The 15,603-nt window shown below is 35.7% G+C and overlaps 2 protein-coding genes across 3 annotated transcripts; both read right to left on the bottom strand.

Moving 5' to 3' along the window:
* Positions 1 to 2,249: 2,249 nt before the first annotated feature.
* LOC104246116 (putative methylesterase 11, chloroplastic) lies at positions 2,250 to 5,486 on the bottom strand. The gene is made up of 5 exons (XM_009801869.2): positions 4,972 to 5,486; positions 3,855 to 4,091; positions 3,468 to 3,611; positions 3,219 to 3,350; positions 2,250 to 2,944 (listed from the first exon to the last, which is right to left on the bottom strand). The coding sequence occupies exons 1-5, from the start codon at positions 5,362 to 5,364 to the stop codon at positions 2,648 to 2,650; spliced, it is 1,203 nt and encodes a 400-aa protein (XP_009800171.1). The 5' UTR covers positions 5,365 to 5,486; the 3' UTR covers positions 2,250 to 2,647.
* A 1,187-nt stretch (positions 5,487 to 6,673) lies between these two features.
* LOC104246117 (pre-mRNA-splicing factor ATP-dependent RNA helicase DEAH10) lies at positions 6,674 to 15,603 on the bottom strand. Of its 2 annotated transcripts, XM_070160667.1 has the most exons (13): positions 15,447 to 15,603; positions 15,272 to 15,318; positions 14,476 to 14,556; positions 13,216 to 13,432; positions 12,526 to 12,943; positions 12,171 to 12,374; positions 10,848 to 11,008; positions 9,903 to 10,088; positions 9,023 to 9,251; positions 8,335 to 8,534; positions 8,035 to 8,169; positions 7,695 to 7,907; positions 6,674 to 7,514 (listed from the first exon to the last, which is right to left on the bottom strand). In XM_070160667.1, the coding sequence occupies exons 1-12, from the start codon at positions 15,527 to 15,529 to the stop codon at positions 7,724 to 7,726; spliced, it is 2,145 nt and encodes a 714-aa protein (XP_070016768.1). In that variant the 5' UTR covers positions 15,530 to 15,603; the 3' UTR covers positions 6,674 to 7,514; positions 7,695 to 7,723. The 2 variants fall into 2 exon arrangements, with proteins under 2 accessions (XP_070016768.1, XP_070016767.1); XM_070160666.1 differs by having other exon boundaries at positions 6,674 to 7,907.

Here is a 15,603-nt window from a genome sequence, read left to right as displayed (position 1 = left end):
ATCTGCAGATCATATCAATATTCAGTTATGTGGTAATTTTCATACATTATAACAATCAAAAGTAAATCGGCAAAAAGAAATATAAAAATAAAGTGTTGTTGAAACTCTTAATTCTTTCAATAAACTTCAAGGATTATATGGAAAAAAAACTTATGAGAAATGAGAATTAAAAATCAGAGTAGAAGAATGGTCAAGACGTCGATTTATTGGTGCATAGTTATAATCTTATTTCAACAGGGTCCATGAAACTGATATATTTTAAACAAAACAAATAGTGACATACTTGGTAATTGGTATTCTTCTACCAATTTCTGGTTAGCCATAGTCCCTTCTCCATTTTCATTTCCACTCACTGGGAGGGCAGTAAAATAAAAATAAAAAAAAGTCCAAAGCTACTACTTCCAAATTCAAATTCAATAGAGAAAACCAAACATGAATTGCACAAACTAATAATCTCAGAGGATATCAAGTAAAGCAAACAAAATAATATAGGATTAGAATTGGATATCTGGAAAGCAAAATACTTATATTGGAACACTCCTCGAGCATTGAAATTATTTTTGAGCTATTGGAAAAAAACTAAAGCATAGAAAGAAAGCAGAGAGATTTAAAGGGAAGGAATACATAGCAATAATGATGATGTTTGAGTGGTTGAAAAATTGTAACAGAAAAAAAAAAAAAGAATAGAAAACGTTTTAGGAAAAGAGATTAGTAGTATATTAATGATGAAAGAAATGAAGAGGCATGCTTAATTGTTAACAAAATTTAAATGCAAAAAGAAGGGAAAAGGTATAAAATCTAAGAAAAAGGATAAATGTGATCCTTGACCAAAGAAACATACTACATCATCTTTTATTTTTCCAACTTTATTATATATATATAGATATAGATATAGATACTTATCAAAATGTTACACTAATCATTATCTTTTAGAGGCAAATATCTCAGGTTTAAAGAGCTAAGAATTAATCATTAATTCTTAGGTATCTTCAATTTGAGAATTAAAATCTAAATTAATCTCCATTTATCTTCACTTCTGCCTAATAACACAAACTTCCCAACTAAACATTGTATCTGCACAAAAAAGAAAAATAAACTTGCCATATCTTGTGTGAACTCAGTTTGAATTCAGTAATTATTGATTTTTTTACCATTTTTCTAAGGATATTTCAATTTTGGATATGGTTGATATTTTCCTTAATGAATAAAAATTAACATAAATCAAAAAGGGAGTCCAACAATTTGCCTAATATATAAAAGCAAAGTGAAATTGCAATCTCTCTACCTAACTTCCAGCTTGGAAAAAGATCTTTATATTATACTCAAAAAAAATGGCAGTGATTTCACCAACTCTTTTCATTTTCCTATTTCTCATTTTCCCATCAGGTGATATACATTTTTATGTACTCGTCTTTCATTCCCTTTTTTTTTTCCAGTTTTTCATAACGACAATTTTAATAATGATACTTGCATTAGAGTAGGTTGTCTACATTACACCTCTAGGATGCGGGCCTCCCTCAAATCCTACGTGAATACGGAATACTTTGTGCATCAAATTATTTTTTTTTTACAATTTTAAAAATGATTATTGTAGGTTGTTATTTGTTAGAACGATTAAGCGAAAAAAAAAGAAAAAAGATTATTTTTATATTCAATCTTAGAGGTGAATACATGCATGACCTAGAACTAATGGATTCAAAATAAATGTGATTTTATTATATGTATAACATATAATATTTTTCATACATTTATATGTAGCTCAAGCTGAAAACAATGAATTTATTTGAAGCCACAAAAACCGTCTCAAATCCGCTTTTGAACATCACACTAGTTGAGCTAACTTTATCTCACTCTTGTGACCTTATTCATCTTATGGTTAGCTAATGAATTTTTTTTTTCTTCATAGGTAAAGTAGCAGCTACCAACATGGCGAAGGCGCCCACACGAGTAGGCGAAGAGGGAGAAGTTCGTAAAATATTACCTGAATCACACGGCAAGCCACAGTATCAGTGCTTGGCTCAGTTAGGTCCCTGCAACCAGAAGTACTGCAACAAAGATTGTTGCTGGAAGCAGTGTCGTAATGACTACAATGGACTTCATCCTGTTGCTTATTGTGAAAAAATTCCTGGCTCTGCTATTCGCCTTTGCGCGTGTTATCATGATTGTTTTCCTCGTTAGAACATTTTCAAACTATTGTAGTAATATGAATAAAAGAGGGTATGTTTCTTCATACAAAAGTTGGGGTCCGCTATATGAATCATTCGTGCTATACTCATTAGATAATATGATCAAACATTAAGTGTTACAGAGTTACATAAGACGACTTTTCTCACTTTTCATTCTTGATAAGCCTCTTGGAGAAGTGCACTCAGCTCCCGCGGGGTCTATCATACGCAGCCTTACCCTACATTTCTTCAAGAGGTTGTTTTCACGGCTCGAACCCATGACCATCTAGTCACATGGCAGCAACTTTACTAGTTACGCTAAGGCTGCCCTTCTCGGAGAAAAAAGAAAGAATATGATGAAAATTGGGAATTTCACAAAAAAGATTTCATGCTATATATGTGTGATGATCATATATTTATAATGTACATATATAGGAATATGTCATGGAAAAAGAATCATATTGGCTATTATACATCTTTATTTAGGTGGTTTTGAGATTTATTTTTGGAGGAATATTGGAAATTTCTACAAAAATCTTGTGGAGAGATTGAGGTTTCGACAAAAAAGGCGAATGATCGGAGCCTTTAATCTGGAAAACTTGGTCAGGTTGATTTGAATCTATCATAACTTCTTGAAGAGATGAAGGAATTGCAAAATCATCTTGTGTTTTGACATAAAATCTTGGAATAGAACCATAATTTGTTGCAGAAAGTGAAAGCTTCTCTGTTAGTGGTCCAAAGGGAACTTGCCTCATTGATAGTGATGCTAATTCAACATCCTGAAATTAATAGCAAAATGTCAAAATTAAAACACCTTTCTCTATCACAATGAGACAAAATTGGAAAGAAACAACGACAACAACAAACTCAGTGGAATCCTACAAGTGATGTCAGAGGAGTATATTGTGTACGCAGACCGTACCCCCTACCTTGTGCAGGTAGAGAGGTTGTTTTCGAAAAACCACCGGCTCGGGCCAGCATAGTCGCAGCATAACATAGGATCAGAGAAATACATAAATGTTTCTTTAGCAATGTATATAACTCAATCAATACCTTAGTTGGTGTTTGATTGAATAACACCTCCTTGAGTAATGTCTTGTCATAATCTATAGCAGTTGGAGGATTATTCTTCCCATTTGCATAGCGAAAAACTTGAGCGCGTTGACATAGATTGTTCAATCCAAGCTGCAAATTAGCAAATTTAATATCCATTTAAACTTCTGTCTCGCTTATACTGTGTTTGGTTTATGGTATTAAATCATACATATAACTAATAATCTTCGTATAATTAATGTAACCAACCTGTACGGAGAACATATCGAGTATGTTCTGTCCATTCTTCAGCATTGCTGCAGCAACAAAAATTGCTACAGAAACTTTTGATGGATACAATTCCATTGCATAAGAAATACAAGCTCCCCCTATATCGTGCCCGACTAATATGACCTGCATAAGAAAAGATCATTTTTTTGTCAATATCTGAACGTACAACAACAACAATAATAACAACCCAGTGGATTTCCACAAGTGGGGTCTGGGGAGGGCAGGATGTACACAGCCTTACCCCACCCTGGGAGGGCACAGAGACGATTTCCGATAAACCCTCAGCTAAAAAAAAGATGAAAGAATCACTGACAGCAAATAATAACAATACAAGATATTAAGAAAACCGAAGCCAAGATATCAAACCTTCTTGCCATCGTCGAGATTTTCAAGGAAATCAGTGAGAGGTTTTACATATTGTGACAGAGTAGTAATGTTGTTGGAGTCAAAGAAATGTGCACCAGAACCAGTTAAGTCTATAGCATCAACTTGATATCCAGCTTCTTTGAGTAGTGTTGTAGTTTTGTACCAACACCATGCACCAAAACCACCTCCATGTACAAGAACAAAATGTTTATTCTTCAAATTTTCAACATTTGTACCCTGAAAAAGATCAAAAACATGTTATCATATATCTATTCTATGTATACTGCCCAGAAATATTACTGCTTATAAAACAATGTAGAAAATTTTCTTTATTATTACTCTTCACATTGCAAAGAGTCACCTTTCTACATTAAACTACAGCTAAACTACTTCTGAATATTTTGAGCGAAATTTTCTTTATCCTACAGTATTATTCATGTAGTTTCTGATTGTCATTTGAAGGGGAGCTTTGGAGCAACGGTATAAATGCCTCCGTGTGATCTATAGGTCACGGGTTCGAGCTGTGGAATCAGCCACTAGTGCTTGCATCAGGTAGGCTGCGTACATCATGCCCTCTTAGGGTGCAGCCCTTCCCTGGACGCGGGATGCTTTATGCACCGGGCTGCCCAATTTCTGATTGTCATTTAGCGTATTGGAACTAATTTCAGGTATGGTTACTGAACTTTATCCTCTAACCTAGTATAGTAAAGTCACAAAACTACTTTTTATTGCGTTAAAGCAACTGACTTTTATCCGCTATAACACTAAAGTCACGAAATATTTTTTATCATATTAAAGTAACTGAGTTATGTGTGAATTACTCAGCGAATACAAATGACCCGAAGATCAAATTTCCGGCAAAAAAAATACAAATGACAGAAACTAAAACGACAAATCCTATACAAAGAGGGTTCACCGGCACCCGTAAAGTGCGGTAAATTTTTTTATGTATATAAGTATATATTTTTTAAAAATATCGATATATTAGTAGTGGAAGCCCTATATACAAAGTAAATTTTGGTTGAATCAAAAAGTGCACTTACGACCTTCAAATCCTAGGTCTGCCTGACAAAAGTGTAAATTACCAATATTTTGGAGCAAATATAGAAAGACAAACCTGATTAAGAAGCTCCAGATGCTGAGGAATTGAATCAGAGAGAGATCTGGCACGACAACTCGAGCTTCTAGGAATCCTACTTTGCTTCCTAGAGGAAGTTAAATTGTCTCTAAGAGAAACTGAACGTTCAAATTGACTAAGTGTTCCATTTTGTTGATGATGTTGTAGTAATAAAGCTGCAGCAACTCGAGCTTGTTCTCTAATAAAATCATCATCACATTTACCCTGATCAAATCTCAAAGAATTTGGATAAATTCTATCCGATTTTCGACTCGTTGATCTTGAGATACATGGAGGAGGAACATTACCATTGAATGATCTTCCATTTTTGTTGCTTTTTCTAACTTTTGTAGCTTGATTTTTCTCAGAAAAACATGCTAATGAATTGCCCATTTGAAATTTAGATAGTCGTCTTGTTGCTGGTATGTGCGACTATATATATATATATATATATATATGAGTTGACAACAATACACCGCGGTTTAATTTTCTTGAACGTGGATGAAATAAGGCTTAATATAAATGTTTATACTATATGTTAAGGTAGGAGTAGGAGGAATGGAAAGTTGTTAAAAGAAAGTGAAATTTCCAAGAAATTGTTGTCAATAGGAAAGCTGGTTTTGGAAAGGAGTGTGGAAAGAGAAAAATATATTCATAACATGCAGTAGTACAATTTTGACCTTTGAATTAGAAAATGTGTTGTATTATTTGGAATTTAGTGGGATATTTCTTTCCTCCTCTTAAAAAAATACACCTGGTTGGAGCTATGAAATACTCTACCAAAAAATTGTTCAAAATATTGTTATACTAAGTTTGATACTTACGCGCTTAATAATGAGTTTATTCGTCCCTTTGTCCATTTACAAGAGTACAAAAAAGCAGCACGACCAGAGCCGGATCCAAAATTTAAACTCTATGGGTTCAACTTTTAAGATTTTTAGTATTGAACTCATTATATCCTAAAATTATGGTTCATATCTATAATTTATTGCGATTTTGATGATATTTTACACATAAATTTGTACTCCGCGTTGAAAGTTTTGGGTGCAATTGAACCCGGTGCTGTAGGGTTACATCCGCCTCTATGCTCAAGGCATCCCTCGGATTCCGGGGAAGGGTCGCAACCTAAGAGGTGTGATGTAAACAGCTTGCCCTAATGCAGGATTTGAGAAAGGGCTCCATCAAGAGGTATGATGTAAACAGCCTACTCTAATACAAGTATTAGTGATCGTTTTCACGACTCGAACCCTTGACATATAGGCCACACAGAGACAACTTTACCGTTGCTCTAGGTTTCCCCTTCTCTATTTACAATAAGATATTAATTTGATAAAGAACACCCCACGAAGTTTAAAATTTAGATAATTAATGAATTTTAATTTTTGAAAGTTGTAAAATTAAATAAATAATAATATTAATCTAGGATTTAGACTTTCACATAACAGTGTTAAAAATGTTTACACTGTTAATTTCTTTTAACTTGTTTTGGCAGAGGTAATAAAAGATTGTCTTTGATAGTAAATGCTTTCCTCCGTCTATGTAAAGAATAAAGAAAGTGGCTAAAAGCCTAAAAGTTAGTGCTCTTTGTTTATTGTGATTGACTGCGACTGAGACCTTTTTTTCGTCTTTCTTTGACGTTCACATTATCATAATCAAAAGACAGAAAATTCAAAAGATTATGTTTTGGTGAAAACCACTAACAAGAATACAATTTTCACATTTTGCGTTATATAGATAAATAAATATATGAAAGTTGGCAATACAACTCCATTAGTACAGCTAATATGCAGACTATTTTTTGACATCAAGTATCTGAAACTTGCTTGCCCGACTAATCCAAACCACTAAGAAGGATAAAGCGCTCTACAAAGCAGTTACATAAGGTCGTAATGTCGGAGGAATCATTACCGCAAGGCATAGAGTGGGAGGTCATAAGCATCTATACCGTAAAATCGATTTTCAACAACAACAGACCAGTGTAATCCCACTAATGGGGTTTAGGGAGGGTAGAGTACACGCAGACCTTACCCTTACTTTAAGAAGGTAGAGAGGTTGTTTCCGGAAGACCCTCGGCTCAGGAAAGATAGAGTAAGATCGATTTTCAACGGAAAGAAAAACCCGCATACGATTTGACCGACCTTGGTCCTGCTACGACATTTGCACATATAGATGCTACTATCGTACTATCAAGAGGATTGGCTGCCAAAGGTATTTATCCAGCAGTAGATCCAAAAAAGCTAGCTTCTGCTCAAGTATTCAGACGTTCCCACCCGAAAAAATCGATAACCAGCGACACCGCTGCATCAATAAAAGCTGGAGAGTCTGCTAAAGATCATGAACACTTCTCCAGCTTCAACAACCTTGTCAAGATAAACATGGCGCCTGCGTATATGTATTCATCGCTTCAATCCTGCATTTAGCACTTGCGGACAGTCTCCCTCCAAAGCAAAAAACGTCTACTGACGATGATTTTCGCAGCATACAAATGAGGAAATGTAATGTCATATACAATACCGCAGACAGATCTCATCAGGCTGTTGGAACTGAGAATCGGTCGACATCAGAGACATACTCTTGTCAAATATTTACATGCCAGAGGCTTAAATAAAGTTGGAACAAACTAAAGGTCGGAACTTCACATGTTAGTTTCCTTCTCCTTTACTTCCAACTTGAACACCAGAGTAGGCAGAATATATGACAATGAAAAAGAACGGATATCTTACCGATATAAATAATCTGGCAGTAAAGACCTTTAGTCTTGCAAGGCATACAAGTGTGGAGCCAGCTCAATTAGCCACAAGTAATCGATTCTTGAAACATTGCGAACATAACTATGATTAGTATGGACTAATTCATTAAAAATTATACACTCTGGCTTTGCTCGGAACAAGACAGAAGACGGGTGTATTTGCACTATCAAACCACTTAATGTGACCCTGCGAGTGGATAAAATGAATGTCAGATACCAAGGGAACGTATAGATAATATGTCAAAGTTGCCTTTGTTTAAAAAGTTAAATATATAAATACAATTATACATACAGATAAAACCACAAATCTTTACCTGTATACACCATCAGGCTGCTTCATAGCTGCTTTAAGGAAAAACGAGGCTGCAAGACATCTGCGGAAGAGAAGCATATCGTCTTCACAAGACGTGACACGAAGACCCATTTGTTCTACATTCCTCAGAATTTGACTGCAAAATAAGTAGAAAGCTTAAATAAATCACATGTTTGAGGACCCGGGCAAATGAGAAGAAGAAGAAGAAGAAGAAGAAGAAGAAGCTAAGGCATCACATTTGCCTAAGTATAAGAATACATAAGAACAGATTTTCAATAATTTTGCAAGAACATATGCCCACCTGTGGATATCACGAGCGTGTTTTAGAGAGCGGCTGTTTATATAATTATCCTTGCACCATTTTCTAAGATTCTTTTCAGCCTTTTCTTCACTATTTACCGTCTTGTTCTTCTGAAAGAACTCATCAGCAGCGCGGTATACATTAAGCAAAGTCAAATGATCCCCATCTGGACTTGCAAAGCTTTTCAACGCATTTCGTGACTGGCAAAAACAAGTAAAATTGTTCAGACTATGTTTTCTATTAACATTACATGTCAGAAATGGTGCAACACATCAACAAATTCGAGGTGAATGTTAAGTTGAGAGATAACACAGAGATAATACTTGACAACAGGATACTAACTTAACAGCTGGAAGCCTCAGAATGATAAAACAATTTTACACGTTGGACTTATAAAAAGAACGAAAGAACTTTGCTACAATACTATGAACCATGTTATTATCTTTGACTATCTCTTGAGCACACAAGATATTCCAACATGCAGATAATTGGATGAACTTCGTAGATAGGAACTCATTGAGATGTAGTTTTCAATTTTTCATGTATATCCCACAAGTTTGCAAATATTGTAATTGTTGATAACTAAGTTAATTGTTTTTCATCAAATAGAAGTTTTAAAGAAATATTTCAACACAGAAACAGAAAGGGAAAATGGGGATGAATCACAACTAGTAGCACAAAGGACTACCTCTTCCAACTTTTCACGTGGAGCATAGAATATAGATTCCACTGAGAGCATCGCAACGCAGATCAACATTTCTTTCAAGCAGCCGAATTGGCTAGCAACAATGAGAGCCTTAGAATAGACTGGATCAAGTGGTAGCTTGGCCATTTGGTATCCAACATCTGAAAGTTTATTCTCTTCTGTTACAGCACCCAACAAGTAGAGAGACCACAGTGAGTTGACTATGGCAGTCCTGTCCAAAGAGAACCAACGAAGAAGCTATAGTTAAAGATGAAAACAATATTTTCTCAAAAGGATGAAAAATTAACTCCACAGCAACATCCAAGCACTCAATGACTGCATCATCAGATGGTGCAACACTCTGCTCCATAAAGGAAGCGGCAGAATAAATGTTAGGCAGTTGTCCAGTAAATTTCTAGTTTCTTCTCTTCTTATAAACTGTAGGATCACTTGGTGGAGGGATATTTTATAAAATAATTTTATAAGGAGACGCAAGGATTTTCTAGCAAATAGAGTAGATTTCAAGGATACTGATGACGCTTCGAAACAGTGTCACAAGGAAAATGCAGGTTTATAGGACGGATGTTCTCCCCCTAGTGCTTCATTAATTTAACAAATCATATAATGGTTTCTAATACATAGAAGTTAGCAAAATTAAGAAACCTATGTGTAGTGAAACAATATACTAGCACCAGGCTAGAGATAGATGCAAACGAATGGTCAAACACGTGCCCGACAAACTTAAGTCATGAAAATATTAGTACCAGACTAGAGGACAAAGTTGGGGAGTAAGGATTTGAAGAAAAAGCACCATAGATGCTGATAGCCAAATTACACTTGCAAAATGCACCGAAAAACTAGTCTCTCTGATTGGGTTACTCACCTGTCTGGTTTTTCGATGAAGTCAAAATTAATGACATCATCAATGCCTAGAGCTTTGAGCTGCAATACGACATTCGAAAGATCACATCTCTTAATCTCAGGTAATGTAGAATCTGTGAGTTTCTCAAAGAAACTTTCTTGATAGAGGCGATAGCATTTCCCAGGTCCTTCACGTCCTGCACGTCCACTATAAAAAATTCAAGAAATTAGCCCTTGATCTGATACTTAACAGACAATATAACCAAAATAGAGCAAAGGTCTGTTATCCATTTCACTCCTGTATATATAAATCCTACTGCATTCGCTCCACTTATCAGTGACCATCCTCCGATGGATTTTACTTTAGAGGGTGCACTCAGAATATTTAAGGTTTAACTTTGTTTCTTTTTTGTAAAGATTGTTTAGGGCCAGATTGCGCACACCTTGATTATTCCGGTACCTCCTACCTCCCACCAAACTCTGCCCACCAAAGGTTAGGCAAATGGAAAGAATAAGCTTAACTTCCATTTGTTGAGATTTTAAAATTTTAAGCTTCTATCTATTACCAGAAAGAAAAACGATTCTCTGCTTCGAAAAAAACATACACTTCCAATAACAATCCTTCTATTTCCTATGTTGGTCTCATCATTATTAAGTGGGCCCTTTGAAGGATACCTGTATCTAAGTAGTGGATACTGATCCAAGATAAAAAAATCTTCGAATCATAAGTACATCCCGGTACAGATACCTAGCCTATCCCACATGTCAAATATGAATGTGACATGCATACGAGGACTTATTGGTGTATGCTCTTCCTTAGAACATTGCAAAGTAAGAAGGAAATTATGGTTCAAACCATCATCATATTGTATAAAAGCTGGACAAAGAATGTTTCTAAAGTTAGTGGAGGAAAGGTGTTTTAGCCAACATGTGTACTGTGATTTGAATGCACTTGCAAACACCCTACCTCCTTTGCAGAGCTTGAGCTTTAGACGTTGTGACAATGATCAACGAATCAACTCCCATCTTAGGATCATAAGTTCGTGCTTTCACCAGTCCAGGATCAACAACATACTTAATTCCAGGTATTGTCACTGATGTCTCAGCAATATTTGTTGCCAGTATCACCTAAACACCACATGAAAGAATTAAAATCTGGGTTTAATGTACATAGCTTGCCAACTCAGAGCAAATACCAAATATTTTCAGCCTTGAAAACTTCATGTCAAGCATACCAGAGATATTGTATCAAAAACTTGTAGGCCTTATCATAAAACAGTCAAACAATAAACAGATGCACATTCACAATGTTAAGTCCATATTGCAACAAGCACAAGGCTACAAGCTAGCATATAACCAAACTTTATTTCCCTCATGATGGAGATAACCAAACGAATGCCTTCTTTAAGTCAGGTATTAATTTCATATATTTTTATTGAGGTAGATAAAAGTTTATAAAAATAGTGAAAAAAGGGATGCACCTGTATAAACTCAACCAAGAAAAAAAATATCTGAAACACTAACAACAGACCACCCATACGGTGTTCCAGAGAACAAAATTGACCCATATGTTTATCCCCAACTGAGATATATCCGCTTAATATAAGTTACAAGGACTCTGATACAAGTGCAAATTTCTGGCACCACGGCACGGATACTTGTAGTTTTTGTGGTGTATTTGAAGAATCACACTAAATATCACACATCAATATGACATCCATTCGACACATTTACAAGAAGGTAGATGAAGGATCTATGTAATCTAGCCCTTAAAGATTTGCTTGTCCTGTGCTATCATCACCACTTATCTAGATAATCCTGCAAGTTAAACCATGGAATCTACGTGAAACACAAACATTTCTAGGACCATGATACTCATATGTATACTATGTTTATGTAAAAGTAATGGAACGAATTCAGAAACAATCACTGGATTACCCGCTAAAGCATATAAATGTCGCATGAAGTAGAGCGATGAACCTTGTTTTCCAGCATTCAATTCAATTTAGCATCTGTGTTTTGGCAAGTGGATTATTCCTTTAAAAACTGCAACTCGACTTTGAATTTTCAGACAGGTAGATGCAAAGACGATTTCAAGTTTAAATTTTTTTTTAAAAAACAGAGGATATAGCCCTCAATTGTTAAATTATCTTCTGAACAGTTCCATAAAAGTTCATTTAAGTCATGTTTTCACACAGAGAGACCTAATTGCACCCCCAGATAAAGACAAAGCAATGGATACATCCATCTCAAACATCAACAAATAAGCTATCCAAAGAAACAAATCAACCTTACGATATCCAGCTGGTGAAGGCATGAAAACCTTCATTTGCTTCTCAGAGGGAAGCGACGAGTATATGGGAAAAGTTAAGAGCTTCCTATTGCATTCAGGTAACTGTCGGAGGCGTTCATGGATAAGCCTCTCAACGGATTCAATCTCTTCTTGGCCAGTGAGGAATACAAGTATATCACCAGGACCCTCCTCTAGATGTATCTAGCAAAACAAGTTAGAAAGAGATAAACAGATAATAAGACATCCAGCAACACCACAAACTATAATCTTAAATAATTTAACTCCCAACACTAAGAAACATTAAAGTAAGCTATGGGAAAAAGCCAAAGTTAGTAGGAAATATAGTAGAAACCTGAAATATAGTAATCAAAGCTGCATCTATGCAATCTGTCTCTGGCTTATGGGTGTAGAATATATCGACAGGAAACTGCCGTCCCTGAACATGAACAGCTCTTGCACCACCAAAGTACTCTGAGAAAACTCGTGCATCCAGACTGGCTGACATGATGATCAATTTCAATGGGTGATACTTTTTCGCTTGACATGGCTTCAAAATACCATCATTCTGATTGTCAATCCTTCCCTCCGAGGCATGCCCGTTATTAGAGTTATTATGATCAGTATTTACTGCTTCGCTAATACACTTTGACCTTGCTTTCTGTACATTCTTTAACAAGCCAAGCAATACATCAGTGTGTATAGTTCGCTCGTGCGCCTCATCAACAATAATAACAGAATACTTGGAGAGGTATGGATCCAATAAAGCTTCCCTGCAATAGTGACGTGTCATTAGCCATTTGTAAATGATTTTTCTAGATGCATACAGCTGTTGATAGTCATAAATAGCTCTATCTTGTGATGTAAGGTAAACTCTACGTGGAACTTGAACAATCACTCCATACATGTATCATGTATGCAACAATCGAGTCCATAGTCATGGGTATATTACTTCTTCTTTTTTTTTTTTTTTTTTTTGGGGGGGGGGGGGGAGGGGGAAGCAAGACTCATGGACACTATGCATCAAACTTTTCTTCCTTATTACCTTAGAAGCAAACCATCTGTCATATATTTGATCTTTGTTAGGCCAGAAGTTACATCTTCAAATCTAATAGCATATCCAACCTTTTGTCCCAGCGGAACTCCACATTCTTCAGAAACACGTTTAGCAACAGTAATAGCAGCCACACGTCTAGGTTGAGTTATCCCAATGATACCACCATCACGGCAAAATCCCCCTTTAAAAAGATACTGAGGTATTTCTGCAAAATATGCCAGGATAAGATAAACCATGTAACACATACCTATTTGTATCTGATGAAAAATACAAAAGACACAACTTTCAAGAGTATTCTGGTGTATTTATTTCTATAGAATGAATAACAAATGTTGTTACTTAGAGAGAGAGAGAGAGAGAGATGGAGGAAATTAGCAAAAGAGAATTTAAGAATAATCTCAGAATTCATAGGCCAATACATATAAGTTCATTATCAGGATGTATAATTAGGACACACTCAAAATATCAAACCGACGAAACAGAGTGAGCTGTCTAACGACAATCCAGTCAATACTTTCAGGTGCACAACTCAAGCAGTTATGACCAAATCACAAACTTTCGCTAGCCACCACAAGAGTTCCTCAGTTTATGGCTAGACCAAGTTACTGAGGGTTACTTGGATCTAACAACTTTCTTAAGATTATAGCGTCCCCGTCCTAATTCATCATGCTTCCTGCTGTCAATCCTCACATTCCCTCTCATCCTCAAACACACTCATCTACCAAAAGGTAAGAAATATCCTAATTCTTCTAACAGGAGTCCAAAACAAAAATAATAAGCAAAAAATGAAAAACAATAGAGGGTTGGATGCAACCTCGGCATGCAATTGCAAAAATAAAAAGTTTACAGTGCACAGATGACTTCCTTAACCCCTAAGAGTTAATTAGTGTTGTGATTACTAAATCCATACGTAAATCATCTGTGACATGTTCATCAAAGTATCAATGAATCAAATATGTCATCGATCTTAAAGATTTCACCAGTACTATAATGCTTGACTTGCACAAATATACAGAAAGACACCTTATACACCTCAGTAGAGACTGAGAACCAACACATAACCCAACGCACAAATACACTGATAAAGAAGAAAGATGCAACATGTGTACATCAGAAGGTTAGAACTACACTATGAAACATCGTAAATGACCACCTTCGTTGATGTATCATTTAAAGTAGTGCAAAGCAAATGATTCTGCTTCAAATGCATGTCATTCAGTCCAAGAGGACTTGTAGCAAAGTACTTACGAGTTGTCTTTCCACTTCCAGTTTCTCCAACGATTATCAGAGTGTCATTGTTCCGCACCTCCTCCACTAGTCTCCTTTCAACTAGACTCAATAAAATATCACATGTAAGATGAAGAACAAAAGAATACTGCAAACTGAAATCCAGAACAGACGAAAACTAAATAAAACAGAAATAGGATTAGAATGAAAAATAATGCAGGCACTGTCTTCTCAAGTAATGACACACAGCATGCATCCCTTTTTCTCCTGAACAACCACAGAACCTAGAATGTCTAGAGAAAAAACAGCTGCAACCACCAGAAAAAATTAATTTCCCACAGACTCCTTGTAACTGGTAAAGTTGTTGCCATGTGACCAGAAGGTCACGGGTTCGAGCCGTGTAAACAACCTCTTGCAGAAATATAGGGTAAGGCTGCAAACAATAGACCCTTATGGTTTGTCCCTTCCAAGGACCCCGCACATAGCGGGAGCTTAGTGCACCGGGCTACACTTTATAGACCATATACTCTTTGAATTAAAAATGCCAATTTCCAACAAAAACTCATTTACAAAAGAATACGACAAGGACACTATCGTGCAGTCCAAAACAAGTTGGGGTCAGCTATATGAATCCTCACTTCTCCATTTAAGCTCAACTCATATAACTGTATTTACTGATTCTTTTATAAATATTGTATTTGTAAAAGAATCAGTAAACTAAGAAGCAGCTCACATTGGAATAATCAGAACATGGTTAAAATAAAGACAGAGAGCAGACATAGAATAAAGGGTTCAAATTAAACAACTAAAACAATACCTGCAGCAATTGGTAAATTTTTTCTCTGTTGCTCAATCTTTTGCTTCCTGCAAAAATTGTACACAAAAAAGATCAAACCTTTTAACAAAAGTGAAGCAATGTTTAGCTTCAGGGATTGAACAAACAAGGGATAAAAGTAAATTAGACAAATGGGGTATGCTAAAAAGTAAAAAACCTGGCAAAAAAATCCCCTTTTGTTTGGTTAGGGTGATGCTGATGACTGTTTCTTGAAAAATTATTAGCACTCATTGAAGGCATGTCTCAAGATTTGCTCCCAAAATTCAAAAGGTCGAAACTTTGTAAGCGTGCAAAGAACTGACACTATTGAATTC

This window comes from Nicotiana sylvestris, chromosome 10 (genome assembly GCF_000393655.2).
Source record: "Nicotiana sylvestris chromosome 10, ASM39365v2, whole genome shotgun sequence".
Classification (NCBI taxonomy): Eukaryota; Viridiplantae; Streptophyta; class Magnoliopsida; order Solanales; family Solanaceae; genus Nicotiana; species Nicotiana sylvestris.
Note: the sequence above shows the minus strand (reverse complement) of the source record. Positions and strands in the feature narration are given on the sequence as shown.